Source organism: Sarcophilus harrisii, chromosome 5, assembly GCF_902635505.1.
Source record: "Sarcophilus harrisii chromosome 5, mSarHar1.11, whole genome shotgun sequence".
NCBI lineage: Eukaryota > Metazoa > Chordata > Mammalia > Dasyuromorphia > Dasyuridae > Sarcophilus > Sarcophilus harrisii.
In genome coordinates, this window is record NC_045430.1 from 252,815,565 (window position 1) to 252,832,077 (window position 16,513).

The 16,513-nt window shown below is 44.8% G+C and overlaps 2 protein-coding genes across 5 annotated transcripts in view; one reads left to right on the forward strand and one right to left on the reverse strand.

Annotated features, from left to right (window-relative positions):
- The window catches only part of CAPN7 (calpain 7), a 43,060-nt gene extending 34,566 nt beyond the window's left edge, over positions 1-8,494 (forward strand). For all 3 annotated transcript variants that reach the window (XM_003772006.4, XM_031940237.1, XM_012551350.3), the window contains one exon: positions 42-8,494. In XM_003772006.4, the coding sequence (XP_003772054.1) occupies positions 42-186 (145 nt within the window). In that variant the 3' untranslated portion in view covers positions 187-8,494. The remainder of the gene's footprint in view (positions 1-41) is intronic.
- Positions 8,032-16,513, reverse strand: part of SH3BP5 (SH3 domain binding protein 5) — a 74,218-nt gene continuing 65,736 nt past the window's right edge. For both annotated transcript variants that reach the window (XM_031940238.1, XM_031940239.1), the window contains 5 exons: positions 13,968-14,098; positions 12,655-12,697; positions 11,593-11,812; positions 10,334-10,594; positions 8,032-9,601 (listed from right to left, as the gene is read on the reverse strand). In XM_031940238.1, the coding sequence (XP_031796098.1) occupies positions 9,399-9,601; positions 10,334-10,594; positions 11,593-11,812; positions 12,655-12,697; positions 13,968-14,098 (858 nt within the window). In that variant the 3' untranslated portion in view covers positions 8,032-9,398. The remainder of the gene's footprint in view (positions 9,602-10,333; positions 10,595-11,592; positions 11,813-12,654; positions 12,698-13,967; positions 14,099-16,513) is intronic.

Consider the following 16,513-nt stretch of genomic DNA (forward strand, 5'->3'; position numbering starts at 1 on the left):
GTGAACCTTATTGTCATTTCGCTGTCATTTCTTCGTAACAGATGTGGATTTTGTTATCTCGAAGTGGAAAATATCCCTACTGGAATCTACAATATCATCCCCAGTACCTTTTTGCCTAAACAAGAAGGTCCCTTTTTCTTGGACTTCAATAGTGTTGTCCCTATCAAGGTAACACAGCTTCAGTGACTGAGAAATTACTACAGTAAATACTGGACTTGACTCAGTGGCATCCACCAAATATGAACTGTCCTGTTCCTACAAAGAATGTAAGTTTACAGATGAACTTGTACATCTCAGACTGTATGTCTTGGGCTACTATTTACTAAAATGAATCATGTCTCCATCTTTAGACTCACAATTATTTATTTATGACTGAGGATTTTGTCACTCAGGTATTATCAAGGAACAGAACTTAGCATGACAATGCTTAACAGAACAAATTCTTTAAATTACACATATATCTCATATGAAATCATGTAGATAGAAGAATGGAAGTATTTTGCCTATTCCAGCTTTGTGGTTTATCTTGTATCAAGTTTGAAAATGACAGGATCCTCCGAGATGATGAAGATATCAGTTGTTTTTTGTTTTTTGTTTTTTACACTCTTTTCTATTCACTTTGATACTTTTTAGTTCTCTTTCTTATGGAAAACATCACTTTGAAAAAAGTGCAATTGAGAGCTTAAATAAGAGTTTAATTTAAGAGTAATATTAATATGATTATTTTGATTCAGGATAAAATGAATTTTCTAGTCATTAATGTCATTTTAAAAATTCCTAAATGTTTACCTAAGCACTTTGGGAAGATTTGTAGATTTTAAAGAATTTGAAAATTTGATACTCAGATTTTCTCTACCTTATTAGTAAGAACATTTAATTTGACATTAACATGGCTTTTTATTTCAGTGAAAGATGTTTATTACAGCCTTCTGAATAATTGTGCAGTTTAACTTTAACCCAAGAAACCAAATAGGAAATAAAATGTTTCTTGTACCTACTTTCTTGTTAATCTGAAAGAGAGTAAGTCCCATGGGTCACATTTTAATGACCTTAGATCATGCTTCAGTTAAAAAACGTATCTTAAAACTCTTGTTCTAAATTTTAGGAGTATAGATTTATTCTGTTAATGTATTTGTGCCTGGGGTGATCTCCATTTTAGTAGATTAAGGAAACAATTTTGTTGTGGTTTTGTTCCATGTAAGAAGGTCAAGAAGGGTACTAAGCACACATCTTGTCTTCTCTTGCCGTTCTTATGCTGTTCATCTGAAAGCCTGATGCCCCAGAGACCCCAGAGTCCAGCCACCTCCTCATCCCTTCCCCGACTTCATTGTATGTGACATTGTTCACACACACACACACACACACACACACACACATTTGTGTATACATGAGGAGTTACATGTACCTGTCTTATTGATTTCAAGTCTGAACTGCCTATTTTATAGACAATTTTTATGCGTCTTGTTTCCATTGTTATTGCTTGTTTTTCTCCTTGGCACTTTAATTTACTTCTCTCTCTCTCAAAATGAAGTAACTGCCAATATGTTTCTTGTTGCCACGTGTCCCCTTTATGTCTGTCTTTTCACCATTTTGGAGGCTTTCTTTGATCTTCATATTTTAGAGGCAAACCTTGCGTATGTGAGAGCTCTGGCACTGACTATGCAGTGTTAAGCAGAGAGAACCAAGATTACTCTAGGTATTCACACAGGGCCAAGGTTTTGGGGAGAAAGGAAGATGGCTCAGGAAGAACTGATGATGACAGGGCGTCCATTAGGCCCTGAGCTAGTCAGATGGATAGACTCTGAATTAGTCCATCCGTGGGGCAGAAGGTACCAAAAGTAATGAGATCACTTTGAGGAAGTAGGATTGTAGTGACCTTTTGCTTTCTGCCAATTCAGGATTTTGTTCTGGTATTTTGAATTCTAGTTGGTATACATGAGTACAGTACACACATTAATTTGGTACCACCCCAGAACATGGACCATCAGAGTTGGATCAGGATAAGAATGGTACCTGTGGCTTAGAGGATGTGGGGGCTCCTAGGGAGGAGCTTCTTCTATCCCTTTGGTCAGTAGTTTATCTGCAACTTAATCTCAGGAGTTATGAAGCACTTCAATTCAACAAACTAGTACAAGCCAGATTACTTTGGATGAGATGCTGGGAATATAATAACTAGTTCACCTTAGGGTTACTTTAAAAGCAACACTGAGCATGGTGCATTCTGACCAGTTCCCATTCCATGACTGGTTGGATTAACTTTCAAAACCCTTTAATTCTGCTGTATGCTCTCAGAAGTTCAGACTGTCAGAACTATATGGTGTCAATTATTTGAATTTTTGATGATCACAGCTATTTCTGCCTTCTAGACAACATTTGCTATTATAGTACCAGGTATAGTAACTATTTTAGAATCTTAAAAGTAGTATCTTACTAAAGTATATTAATTTTCCTATAACAAGCACATATTCGATAAAGTGGCAGGAAGGTGATGAGCTAGGTGTGTAGTGCAACTATATCATTTCTAGCTATTTTAAATAATTTTGGGAGATTAGATTAATGCTATTCATTGGTCCTTTTAGTATTTGTGATGAAATAGAGAAATATTAGACATTCCTGAAGATTAAATTGAAATCTAAACTTATTTGATGTTCTTAATCCACATAAATATCAAGATACTGAGATCACAAAAGTAATTTTGGACCTGAATTTTCAGACTGAAACATGCAAGAACAAAAAATTTTTAGAAGTCTTAAACTTAGAGTTGTGTTAGGAACTGCCATCATTTTGTCATCTCTCTTATAAGCTCTAATACTAGAGAATACTGTTGTTCCTTCACCTGTATCTGATATTTTATGATCCCAGTGGATTATTGCACACAAGGTCCTTCTATGCTTCCTGATCTCCTGAACTCTGTTCACACTCATGTTTGTTGCTTCCATGATGCAGTTGATCAATCTCATGCTCTGATTTTCCCATTTCCATTTGCCTTCAGATTTTCCCAATATCAGGGTCTTTTCCAGTGAGTCTCATATTCTCATTATGCAGCCAAAGTATTTAAGCATCAGCTTCTATATTTGACTTTCCAGTGAATGGTCTGTGTTCATTCCTTTAAGTATCAATTTATTTGATTTCCTTATTGTCCAAGGGACTCTGCAGATTCTTCTTCACCCGCCGTTTGTGGGCTCAGGCTTCTTGATAGCTTGGCTCTCACAGGCTGCTGGGAAACTCCTGCTTGGACCGTAGAGATCAGAGTGCAGCCACATGACTAGCTGTGGGCAGTGGTGGACAGCTGTGGACATGTCCTGGGGGGTTTGGGGAGCGCGCTCATTAAAATCTCTTAACGTCTTGAATGTGAGTCTTGGGAGGATAGCAAGCTAGCACATGATGATTTAAAACGCTCTCCTGTGTGTTCTTATTGTCCCACCAAAGATGATGTATTTTTTTAAACGTAATTTTTGCAGCCTGTTCAAATGTACTAAACTTGGTTTATTTCTGTGATTCCAGCTTGGGATAGGCATTAAACTAACTTTGCCCATGACTAAGAAGATGAGAAGAGGAGGTTAGTTGTGGCCTGGGGATAGTGGACAAAGAAGTAAAGGACCCCCTCCCGATGTGAAAGGCAAGAAACAAGTAAATGGACTAAGTCCTCCTGCCTCCAGTGTTGTCCACTGCATCTGAGAGGTGGACTTCGTCTTGTAGTGGTTCCGATTGAGACATAGCCCAGGGCCTGGAGCACAGTAGGTCCTTACACAGGACTGACTAGCTGGCCTGAAAGGAGTCTCATTTGTGCTCTACTTGCTGTGTGATTCTTGGCTCCTCATGGGTAAAATTCAAGGGTTGACTGAAATGGTCACTTGCTGCTGTGAATGGGGTTCTGAGCAGCTGTTGTGATGAAGGCGAGGTCAGTCCTTGGTCTCCTGCATGGCCGTCTGCCTCCCCGAGCTATGGGCTTAACTGCCCGTGGTGGGGGATGGTCCCACTCCTAACAATTCTTGGTCATTCACCTAACTGTTGGCTAAGAGTGTTCCCTGAGACCCATAATGTACTTGTACACTACATCGATGTAGCCCTGACTGTGAGTTAAGTTGGATTTTCTCCCTCCCTATAAAATGAGGATTCTCCCACAGCATGTCAGGTTTTCTCCCACAACATGTCAGGTTTTCCCGAGACTGCCTACACCTTTAGCCATTGCCTCCAATTTGTTGTGTCTCAGGAGTGGAGCTTTAGAGATGGCAAAGACCCCAAGGGCCTTCAGCCCACATCCTGGGTAGTGCCGGGGGCTGTCAGAATCTGAATCCATTCCTGTAAACATGAGGCAGGTCACACTTGGCTCTTGTCAGCCACAGGCCTTCTCAGCTGCCATGCATGGTGCATGGCACTGGGGGCACAGAGACAAAAGGGAAACCTTACATTCGACCCAAGGATTTTCCATGTGTACAATATGCATGGGGGTATGAGGAGAGAGAGCTCCTAGCAGCGCCAGGAAAAGCTTTCTGTACAACCATGGGTCCTGGGATCCTCATGCTTTTTATAGCTCTAATAACTGTGTTTTGCTTAAGCTGGTTTCCTCTATAATCCTCTGGTTTATTTTATGCATTTAAAAACCTTAATCTGAGAAAGGGGTCCATTAGGTCTCACCAGGCTGCCAAGGGTTCCACAACACAGAACAAATTAAGAAAAATGAATCTGTGCCCATGATAAGCCATAGAAAACATCTCTGTGACCTGCCCACGTGTCTGTGGACAGTATCCAGTTCCACTAGTCTGTGATCTTCATGCCCATGGTTGTACTAACCCTTGTTTGTGGTCTTCTCCTTCTCCCTGCTCTCTGTGCAGCTGGCACTCTGGGTTTGAGCCAGCTGCTGCCAGAGCTGCTATCAAGGGCTCACCCCATTCTCCAGAAAAGTCATGGATGGAAGGTTTGTTCCCAAGCCTGTGAAGGTGTCTCCATTTATCTGCAGCTTGGAGGAGAGAAGGATTTCCTAGAAGAATTCCCTCCTAACTGAAATAACCACAGAGAAGTCCCTTAATGTCCGGGTGCCATCATCCATTCTCCTGTGACAGTTGGGACTTACCCACTTTTTAAAGAAAATATTTACAAGATGGATTCCCCACACCCTGGTGCCTCAGACTTTTCATCTTTTCTGGTTAGTGCCAAGGCTGTCATTCTGCATAAGAACCAGGACCGTGTCACTTCCTTGGGAAGATAGGGCCAGGCTGTTGGCCCTGTGATTTTTTTGTCCCTTGCCTATCATCAGTCGATGCTTCTTGCAGCCACTTCTGGCCTTTCCTCCTGTCCTGGTCTGGTTTGCTGGAAACTTGGAAAGTGTGAGCTGAGAGTAGTCTGCCTCCAAGCAAGCCTTGAAGGTCCCTCCTCTCACAGAGCCCATGGACTTGCTGCACGGGACCTGTTTATTCCTTGGTTCTTGACTGTCTTAGATGGTGAGGGAGCATTGCTGTGCACAGAGCAGTGCCCCCCAGCTCCTCTGAATGGCACCCCACTCTTAAGGCAGTCCCTTCCCTTCATCTCAGTTTATACATCTGTGAAAGAAGGAGACTGAAGCAAGTGATGTGAGGGGGCTGTGTCACTGGTGCCCACTCTGATACTTCCAGAGCCTCTCTCCTTTGGGGGGCAGAAAGGAAGTTAATTATTTTCCTTGAAAAGTCCATAATGTCCGCTAAGACCCAGACTGGTCAGAGCGAGCACCAGCTTGACAAAGAGACAGAGCTTGTGCAGAGCAGAGTATGCTGGTGAATGGGGGCAGGCGGAGTTTCACAGGGACGCTCAGGGTTTTCCTGGCTCTAGGGAAGCTTTTGGCCATGGAGTAACAGAAAGCAGAGGAGAGGAAGCTTTGGAATCAGGAAGAATGAAGACCCAGAGCCATGTTCTGACCAGTATTTTTTCATATTTTACTTACGCAAAGATACAACCACTAAGGGTCCAACAACTGGCTGCAGGAATTCTGACCCGTGTCCTGGAATGAAGTGCTGGATCCTGCTCCCCCAGATTGTTTGAAGGCTCAATATAGGCCTGGCCCACCTCCCCCTCATCCCATTTAAGATGGCCCCAAGTCACGGAGCGTGGAACATTTATTAAGCACCTGTTATTGTCATTTTAGTTATATCCCAATTCATGACTCCACTTAAGAGTTAGTTTGGTATTTTTGGCAAAGATATTGGAGTGGTTAACCATTTCCCTCCAGCTCATTTTACAGATGAGAAAACTGAGGCAAATGGGTTTAAGTGACTTTCCTGGGGGCCCAGAGTGTCTAAGGTCAGATTTGAACCCAGGAGGATGTCTCCCTGATTGTAGGCTAAGGGATTCTATCTCTCCCTGATTGTAGGCTCAGGGATCTATCTGCTGCACCAGCTAACAACTCTTTGTAAGCACCCACTATGGGCCCAGCACTGTGCAAAGTGCTAGAGATGCCGACAAAGAAAATCCGGTCCTTTCTCAAGGAGCTTGCCTTCCATGGGAGATGAGTAATTGTGCGTAAGTGTCTACAGAATACATATACAGAGAATAAATACAAGTTTGGAAGAGAAGGCGCCGGGGAAGGCTGGGTTCTGAAACACAGGTGAGGGAGGCTGTTCCAGCTTGGAGGCCAAGAGGCCAATGTTGTGGCTGACAAACAGGTTGAAGGGCATTGCTCTGCCCCGAGAAATGATCCTTGTAAAGGTGGCAAAGGCAGGCTGGGCCACTGGAGATGTGAGAGAGGAGAAGCGCCGGGCACTCCCCCTGCCAGCCTGGAGGGATGACCTACAGGAAGAGGAGCATTTACAGCCAGTAGAGAAGCTCTGTTTGTGGACGGGCCAGAGTGTGGGTGTCTTAAGGATGAGTACAGGAGGTTTGGCACAGGGACCCCTGCAGGGAGGGCCACTGGACATCCCTGAGCTAAGGGTGAATGGGACATAGCCGGGCAAAAGCCCAGAGGGAGGGCTTGTGAGAAGCGATGGGGTTGTGCTCTTGCCTTGGTGCCTCCTGGGCATTGGGCAGGCACAGTGCCCAAATGCTTCTTTGTAGCCATCGTCTTGGTTTTGAACCCCAGGCCTGACATGGAGGCATCTAGGATTTAGACCTGGAGAGGAGCCTCAGAAGCCTGAGGTTCCCTGCCCACCCTCCTGATGAGGGTTCTCCCTAAAGTCCTCTTGGCAGAGGATGGTAGGGAGAAATGAGACCTTGGGTTGAAAGCTGGAGCGATCCCTGAGGCTGAAATCCTTGAGCTTGGGGAACTTGGTGCTTTGTCCCTTAGAGGTCATTTACTCCATGCTGACCCTGAAGAAGGTAGGCTTGGAGCTGGAAAGGCTGCAGCTCCCTGGGCCTCATCGAGTAAAGGCCTCTTAAACTGTAGGTCATAACCTCAGATGGAGTCTCATAACCGAATGTGGGAGTTGTGAAATTATGATTTATCCTCAGTAAATGTTGGGTTTGTATGTCTACCTTATATACCCAAGTGGAAAAAGCTTAAGGAACTTTGGTCACTTCCAGCTCCAAGTCCATGTCCAGCAGTTCCATATGAAGCTTTATTCTTTCCCTATAGTTTTTCATTTTATGGTGAAAGGCATCCATGACTCAGTCCTCCTATACTGTTTGCAGCTGGGTATAAAATGAACCTAGAGCAAACCATGTGAGTTTTATGTTATGACCCCCCTTTTTTTGTTGCCATGCAATTAAATTGATCTTTAAAAGAACTTATCAGGGAACCAGGAGGGGGCATGGGAAAAGTGAGTATCACTACTTTGGGATTCTAGTTTGAAAGAAGCAAATATGGGTTTTAAGATCTTAACTGAAAGCAAGAATAAGGGGCAGCTGCACAATCAGATTATTTGTTTGCTACTTCTTGGAGGAAACTGGTCCTCAAAAGTGATATAGGCCCAGAGCCGAAAAGGGCAGTCCCATCTCCAACTGGGTTGTGTTTGTCTCCTGCTTTTCTTTGTAACAAGAAGCAGAGTGTGGGGAGAGCAGGAATCGGCTTCTTTCTGATGTAGGGAGGGGGGGTTGTGGATGGAGTCACCCAGACTTGGCCACTGCTATGAGATTCTGTTTTTATTACATTCAAGGTATGAAGACAAGTACAAAATAACTTTGAAATCAGGATAACCGTATCCGTCCATAAAAAATAGGGAAAATTGAAGGTTTACCAGTGTGAAGAATTTTACAAACATGACTAAATATTCAAGCTCAGGCAGGAAAAGCAACAATCAAAAGAAAAAACCCAAGGAGACCTCATCACGTGAAAGTGATTGAGAGTTTGTGTGGTTGGGGTGTGGGAGGGGTTTCTTCCCAGCCCCACAACTAACCAAAGAGGGACAGCTACGGTGCTTTGTTATTTGAAACCACCAAAACTTGAAGAAAAATAATCCTACGCTTACAACTAGGAGCATAACTACTAGGTCTAGCTGCTATGGGCAGCCTTGGCCAAGACATGCCTGACTCCCTTTTTCTAGCTTGGAAGGAACAGCGTCTGGAACGTACGCTAGAGCGGCATAAATAACTGCTTTTTAAAAAGAGGAAAAAGTTACAACCCACAAATAAATGAACACTGTTGTCAGTCTAGATACCACGAAGGCCAACTGCTCTGGCACATGCATTGCCCCCCTCCCCCCACCACCTTCAGGGCTGGCAAACACAAGGTCTATGCTACGCTGCCACCCCACAGCTACAGTAAGTTATCTGGACTTGGGCATTCCCCGGAACCCCCATCTCCCCTGGCCCACAAAGTGCTGCGCTCCAGAAATTGCGCTAGAAGCCACTGAAGAAGCTTCTGGATGGGTGCCCCATGTTGAGCACCATTTATCTTTTTAATGCGTCACCTCTGTGGATGAGAGGCTACAAGTTGATGTGGGGCTTGCCTCTGTGACCGAGAGGCTTTCTTGCAGGTCTTCTTTTAATGCCTTACAATACTAAAAAAGTGATGGATGTTTTAATTATGGTATTTTCAATTCATTTCATGTAGGAGGCCATCAGCCCCAGGTTACTCGGGAGCCTAAGCATCTTTCAAAACAAAAACAGGTCTAGGAAGAAAAAGGAGCAAAATGCCCAAATCCCCAAGGTCAAGTTGAGTTTCCCAGCCCTTTTCTTGTTTTACATCATATTCTGGGAAGTTGTTGCTCCTCACTAGGACAGTAGGGGAGGATGTACTTTACAAATGCTGGAGGAGCCTGAGAACTGCCCAGCTCCCAGCTTCTTCACTCCCCAGTGCCCACCTACCAAGACATTTTGCTGGGCACTAAACCAGAGCTGAATGCAGCCCTCTGGGTCACAAACTTCCTTAGTGCGGTTCTGAGTAAATGCTGAAGATTTGGCATATAGTATAGAAATATTGGCACAACACTCGAGATGTTTAGAGTTTCACATATAAATATTCAGATCTTTGGGCTCTGGCCTCCTGGGACCCTTCAACCAATCTGCACCACTTTTCTGTCACTGAGAATCCCCTCTTTTCCCTTTGGATGCTGGAGAGAGAGCTGTTTGATCTCGTTGTCCAGGCTTCGGGCCACAGGGCAAGAGCTGCTGCTGTTTCCACTGGTGGTGGAGCTGACAATCCTGTTATTGTTGGCTTTGTCACTCATCTTGTTCTCGGCCCCTTCTGCCCTGTCTCCTGAAGAACAGGACAAGAGAAACGGAATGGAAACACAGAATCCCTCAAGTGCAACACAACTACTAGACACAGGCCTTGGGATTGCACAGGGAGCCCAGTGTCCCATGAAAGGGGCCCAGGAGATGCTGCTGGTCTGTCCAGTGCCCCCCAGCCTCTCTGAATGGGGTTAGAATCTACCCCAGTTCCTCAGAGGGCAGAGATTTGTTACCACTGTGACTCTCTCTCAAGGTGGGTGGGAAGAGATGCAGAATTACATACATTGAGGAAGCAACTTGGACAAAACCCAAGTTCTCTGCCACCCCGCCCTACACTTAACCAAGAGATCTACAAAAAGATGCAATTTTATGGGCACAAAGAATTCCCTCTTGGGAAAGTTCCTCTACCACTGTTGCTGCGGCCGCAGGTCTGACCTGGATCCTACGCTTCCAGGCAGTTTCTCTATCCACTCTCCCCCTGAATCTAAGGGCACATGAGATTAGAGGGAATAAGCATTTATAGAACACCTGTTTTGTGCTAAGCAGTTTACAAATGACTCGCTGGATCCTTAGGACATTTCCAATTTGTAACTTGCCCAGAGCTCACAGCTCCTAAAGGTCTGAAGTTGGATTTGAACTCGGATCTTTCCGACTCCAAATTTAGCACTCTCCTAGCCACCCAGGGCGTGTTTGGCATTGGGAGACAAAAGGGCCAAGACTAGCCTTCCCTGACCCAGCCCGGCTCTTGGGCCCTCACCTCTCTCCACTTCACACTCCGGGGAAGAAGCTCCACTGCATTCGCTCCGAGGACCCAGCACAGGGAACATGATCCCAAACTCGGAGAGAGACACGGGGCTGGGCAGGTCGAGGCTGCCGGGCCTCACGGCCAGAGCGAAGGGGCTTGGGATCTCACAGGGGCTGGCCGGTCCCGAGCAGAAGCTGGACACAGACTGGGTTTCCGAATCCTCCTCCGACACGAAGCTGCCGCAGTGCTCGTCCTCCAGAGCCTCTGAGGCCACTGCGGCATTGAAGAGAACACAAGTCAGCCTGGGATTACCCAAACGGCGAGCCACCCCTCCTGGTCTGCTTTGGGGGGTCGCAGGAGCGCCCTTGTCCCGCTGTGGGTGACAACAGGAACGACAGGGCCCCTAGACCTTGCAAAGAATGGCAGCTGCCTGAAGCCATGAGGTGGTGAAGTCCCAGACTAAAGGAAAGCAAAGGTCCCATCTGCTCTCTTTGGGGGCGGGGGGAGGGGGGGGTCCTAGAGCCAGTGGCCTCAGAGGGGAAATAGCCTAGGCCTTTTCTCTCCCTGTCTGGATGTAACATGTAGGCCCCTCAGGCCTGGCAACAAGTTGTTGAGTGGACCCTTTCTCCTCTTAGTTTTAAGGAAAATAATTTTAACTGCCACCTGGGAAAGAGGCCCTGGTTGTCATGAGCTGAGAGCTAAGGAGAAAAGCCAAGGGTCCCATGGGGCATGGAATGAGTGCTGCGTGGGGAGGAGACGGACTCAGATCTGCCTCCAGGAGCTCTTGCAAGCCTCAGCCTGCACCATCCATCCCTTGAGAGAGTATAAATATATCAAGAGCCATATAAATGGCAGCTCTGGTTATTTCTAGGGTCTTAGGGAGTGTAAAGCGGAGGTTCTTAACCTGGGATCTGATAACTGTTGAAATGTAATTTGTTTTCTTTATAATCCTATGTATTTAGAAAAAAGTAATTTCTGAGTAAGACTTAGGGAAACAAAAAGAGATTGAGAATGTTTGCTCTACAAAGAAACCCTAAATAGGACATCCCTTGGGCCCGCATTTATGCAAGGCAAGATAGTAGAAAAGAATGAAAAGGAGAGGAAGGCCTATCATACCTAAGTATGACCAAAGATAACTTGTCTCCCACTGGGACAAGCAGGTGGTCTTTCTCCCCTCATCCTTTGAGTGTGATTTCTGGTCTCACTGATGTTTATGTTGTCACTTAAGACAAGTAACCTCCAGGACCCCCTCCCCTACCACTACCATTCACCTGAAGCTGAGTCACACTCTGGCTTGCTCCTGGAGCGCTCTTCTGCAGCCACGTTGTTGCCCTCGGCCCCCACTCCGCAGCCCCGGGGACCCATGGCGCTGGACCGTCTCCTCTCGTGGATCTCGTCGGAAATCATCTCCAGGTTCTTCAGGGCTGTCTTGTACTCGCCTTTGGCCAGGGACAGTTTGGCCTGCAGATCATCCACAATCTTCTTCAATTGCTAATAGAACAAAGAGACAGGGACGGTGCTTGCTGAGACACATGACCCTCCCCATCCCAACTCCAGGAGAACTAGTCTGTGAAGAGCTTGCAGCACATGGTGCTAGTGACCAGAGACAAAATCTAGAAGAGCCCTAACCTGCAGGGAGTGTACTTTCCACCGGGCCTGGGCCTTAGGGAAAACTGGCCATCCCCCAGAGAGCTGTTTTCAGGTGGATGCCAATGGCTTTCCCCAGTCCCCCTGCCCCCTTGTGTGCCAAGAATGCCCTCCTCTTCATCTCTGCCCCTTAGATCCCAGGTGCTGTACCACCCCCTGCAAGAACCCTTTTCTCCTTTTCTATTTCCTCCATTCCCAGCCAGGGTTTTCTATTTGTGTACATGTTGCCTCGTCCCCCAGATCTTGTTATCCAGGCCAGAGGCTACTTCATATTTCTCACTGTATGTTCAGTGCCTTGGGGCTAAATGTTTCTTGGATGTATTAGATATTGAATGAACTATCCACATGTTTTATTAATTAGATTATATCACCCAGAACTCTTCCCCATTGTCTACTGAGAAGGACTGGCAAAACATACGCTTAAAAACTAGAGAATTGTGAATCATGGCTGAAAAGAAACCCTCACAAGAGCTTGTAAGCACTCCATCCTCTTAGGCCTTCTTACTAGCTAGAGGGCCACCAAATGGCTTCTTCAGAGGGGTCTTAAAAATTGCCCGGGATCCAGAGAGATTCTCCTGACCTAAGCCCTTCATCACCTTCCCCCAAGTACAGTGGACAAATTAATCTGAAACATGCCCACTAACACAACAAAAACTTGCAGAGGAACCGTAGTGTACCGCACATACCTCGAGTTGTATGTAGTACTTTGCCTTAAGTTCATAATAAGGTCTGCAAAAGAGGAAAGGAAAATTTATTACCTTGAGCATAGTTTGTTTTGTTTTTGGTTTTTTTTGAATGCTGGGTATTAGAAGAAGCTATTTCTGAGAGTGCAGATGCTGCTAAAACAGAGGCAGCCTTTAGTTCTAAGGCATGAGCCCAGAACAGCTTGCTGAACATCCCCCCTACCCTCCACTCCCACCTTGGTCTCCTGATTACCAGCTAGGAGAAGAGACAGGAAGCGTTAAATGTGCATGGGGTCAATCCTCAAAGACCATACACTCCCCTTACCTTCAGGGCACAGCAGGACATTCAAGTTTACTTTCCTACCCAGAGTCCCTATTTTTCAGTAACCCTGATCCATAGTTAAAGACACCAGAACTGAGACAAACTGTATGGGAGGAGGAGAGGCAGCAGGTAATGTGGTGAATGAAGTGTCCCTTTCCTTATGAAACTGAGCTAAGGCCTTTGGAGCAAGGACCATCATACACAGCAAGATCTTGGAAGGAGAATTACACGTAGAATTTCCCAAGCTTCCTCCAGGGGCAGACGCATGATATCCTGACTGTCCCAAGCATTGTATAAGATTTTTCTGGGTAATTTAGCATTTAAAGAGGGGTACATACACTATCCCTTCCTCATGAGGGCTAGCGTACTGCTTGTGCATCACCTGGATTCCTGATCAGGCAGACATACAGGACTATCAACTCTGCCTTAGGAGCTTTAGTTTCCAGAACAAATGCCTTATTTGAGGTGTTTTTCTTGCTTTGTTGTGTTGTGAAAACTGCAGAACTCAAGGTGGAACCACCCAGGATCATCTAAGTTAGGAAGACAATCCTGTTTGCAGAGCAGACATTGGCTTAAACACTGGGGTGAGATCCTTCCATCCCATCTCTGGTTCAAGAGTTTCATTCATAACCCAAGTCCTTACATATGAAGCAACACTAAGGACATCCAAAGATTCGTCACAGACTTCACTGAATACTGATTGAAATAAAAATTCTCTTTTGCTGCCAGAAAAGTGACTTCTGACCACCTGTGACAGGATACAACAAAAATTGACATCCCAGAAGCATCTGTTTATGATGAAAATGAACTTCCTACCCTCGTGCATCAGAAGCCTTGGTGCCTGAGCCCAGAGTTGTAACCACTGCTGTGGGCCTTGGATCCCTCGACTGTAAAAATTGGGACTGGACAAGACCTGTGAGGGCTCTTCCAGCTCAAGGTCTGTCGCTCTGTACCCTGCGCCCTCCCCATCCTGCCCGGGCCCCTGCAGACTTACTTGGACTTGTTGATGGCCCTCTTGAGCTTCTTTTCCAGCTGCCTCATGCGGCCCATGGCAGCGTTATACTTGGCTGCTGTCTCCTTGTGCACCAACTCACTTCGTGTCTTGGTCTGCTCAGCCTCCATGACCTTCAGATGACAGACAACAAGGGTCAGCCCCCACAAGCCCTGGGGCCATCTGCCACAGCAGCCTACTTAACACCAGTGGGCAGATTTTTTTTCTTAATACAGCTTAAAAAAAAAACCTCACTGCCCCCACCTCCAATCTTCCTTAGAAACCAGTCAAGATGGATTGAAGTACAACAAAAGTATTAAAAATAGGAACCCCTCTTTATAGGTGAGGGGGGCATCGGAGCCGGAAGAACACATAGAAAATCCTGAGATTTCTTTCTCTATGCTCAAGCAGGCACTTTGATGACTTGTCCATTGTCCAGGCACTGCCAAGAACAGTCAAAGTCCAAATGTCCAGCAAGAGGAAGAAAGAACCTGCAGGGTCCAAACCCAGCTTGTTTTGGACTTAGCTGATGAGTTAAGAATTACAGATTCAGGTCATTTGGCAGCTTCCCCATCAAGGATCCACCATGTAGCCTATTGTATCACATGAAATAATGTATTTAAAATGCTTTGTATCAATATCTGAGATTCATCTATACATGACAGTTGTCACCATACTATACCTCTCCTGGCACCCAGAGCTACTAGAGTCCTTCCCAAAATTAAGGCAGTTGGGTGACTCAATGAATATACCAGTGACCTTGGAGTAAAAAGACTTGAAATCTGGCCCCAGACCCTTGCTGTGTGACCCTGGGCAAACTACTTAATCTCTTTGCCTCCATTTCCTCATGTAAATGGAGATGATAATACCTCCCTTGCAGGGTTGTTGTGAGGATAAAGTGATAATATTTGTAAGGCATTCTGCAAACCTTACAGCATTGTATAAAAGCTTCTATTACTATTCATTTTGTGTTATTCTTTCTACATTTCCATAATCCAAAAGTCTCCATACAGTTTTAAGCTTTAATAACTTAAAACCTTGGGGATACTCTCTAGATGGCTGCCTTCTTAAGAAGGTCATTTCCTCAACATCTCAGTGCCTTAACGTGCTCTATATTTATGGGTAAGCCTATTGATACAAGCTTATCAATATATAGAGCAGTCATCATCTGTCAAGAACCAACAGATAGTTAAAAATCAGGAAATAGTACAATTACTATTGTGATTGTACTATTGTACTGTAATCACAATTAGGTGACCCCAAACTGATCTCCTGAACTTACTCTTCTCTTAGCCTGGACATAACTTAGGAAATTTTTAAAGAAAATGTTTTCTCCTAAAATGTAACCTAGCTCTCACCATCCTAATCCCTATTAGAGAAAATCTTACATTGCTTTAATGAGGGTTACAACTGAGCAATCAATTTAAAAAAAAAAAAAAAAAAAAGAGTCCTTAATCTTTCTTGCCTCAGACCCCTTTGGCAGTGAAGCTTATGAACCCCTTCTCAGATTGCTTTCAAATGCACACAATGGTTGGTTGGTGTGGTCCTTGGTTCTGGAAGAGGACCCAGATGACATCACTGTGTTAGAGCCGAGCTGCAGCGTTTCTGGCTGTGGCTGCTCAGAGCAGAAGGAGCTCTGAATGCTCTGTTAGTTGGACAGAGTCCCTACGGACATTTGGGATGGCTTTCTCTAATTTTGCACATCTCGAGTTTCTTCCGGGTGATTCTGCAAAATCACACAGAACAAGTGCTCATAGGCTGGTAAGGATACAAGAAGAGCCTCAAAGTCTTGGGAATTTTAGAATCTATTGTATGACATGGGAGACATTGGCAGAACCACCCAGTATGGTGGACCCTCATCAGAAAAATGCGCAAAGAAAAATACATGGGATTATAGAGGAAGCCACAAATGTTAAAATAACAGTCAAAATACTTAAAACAATAACAATGTCTAAGTTTCACAAAGTATTTCAAAAATCACCTCATTCTATCCTTACAAGAACCCTACACCCCTCCTGAGAATAATGCTTTATTATCATTATTGTTATACTATTAATCCTGAGAGGTAAATGCTATTATAATGTCTATTTTGCAGATGAGGAAACTAAAGCAGAAGGTAGGTGTCTTGCCTAAGGTCACACAGCTATTAAATATCTAAGGCAGGATTTGAACCGGGGTCCTCCTGACTGCAAGCCCAGAGTGTATTTTGTGCTGCTCCTATAACAAGGTCCATAAATTCTAGTGCAAAAACCCTTGCAATCAAGCAAGAGAAAAGTTAATAAGAAATTAAACTTACTAATCTTTTTTTTTTAATACAAAATAGAAAAAAAAAAAAAAAAGGAAAAAAAGTGTCATGTGCCCAGCAGCACATTCTGTTCACGACTCCATCTTCGCTTCCTTGAAGGTTTTCTTTTGTTCTCTGCTGTATACTTTTTATTTTATTCTTTTTTTTCCCCCTTTCATCCCCTCTCCCCCACCTTCCTCAAGCAGGCTGCAGTTAAGCATGGATGTGTTTAACTTAATAATCTTTGAGAAACCACAGCCTCTCT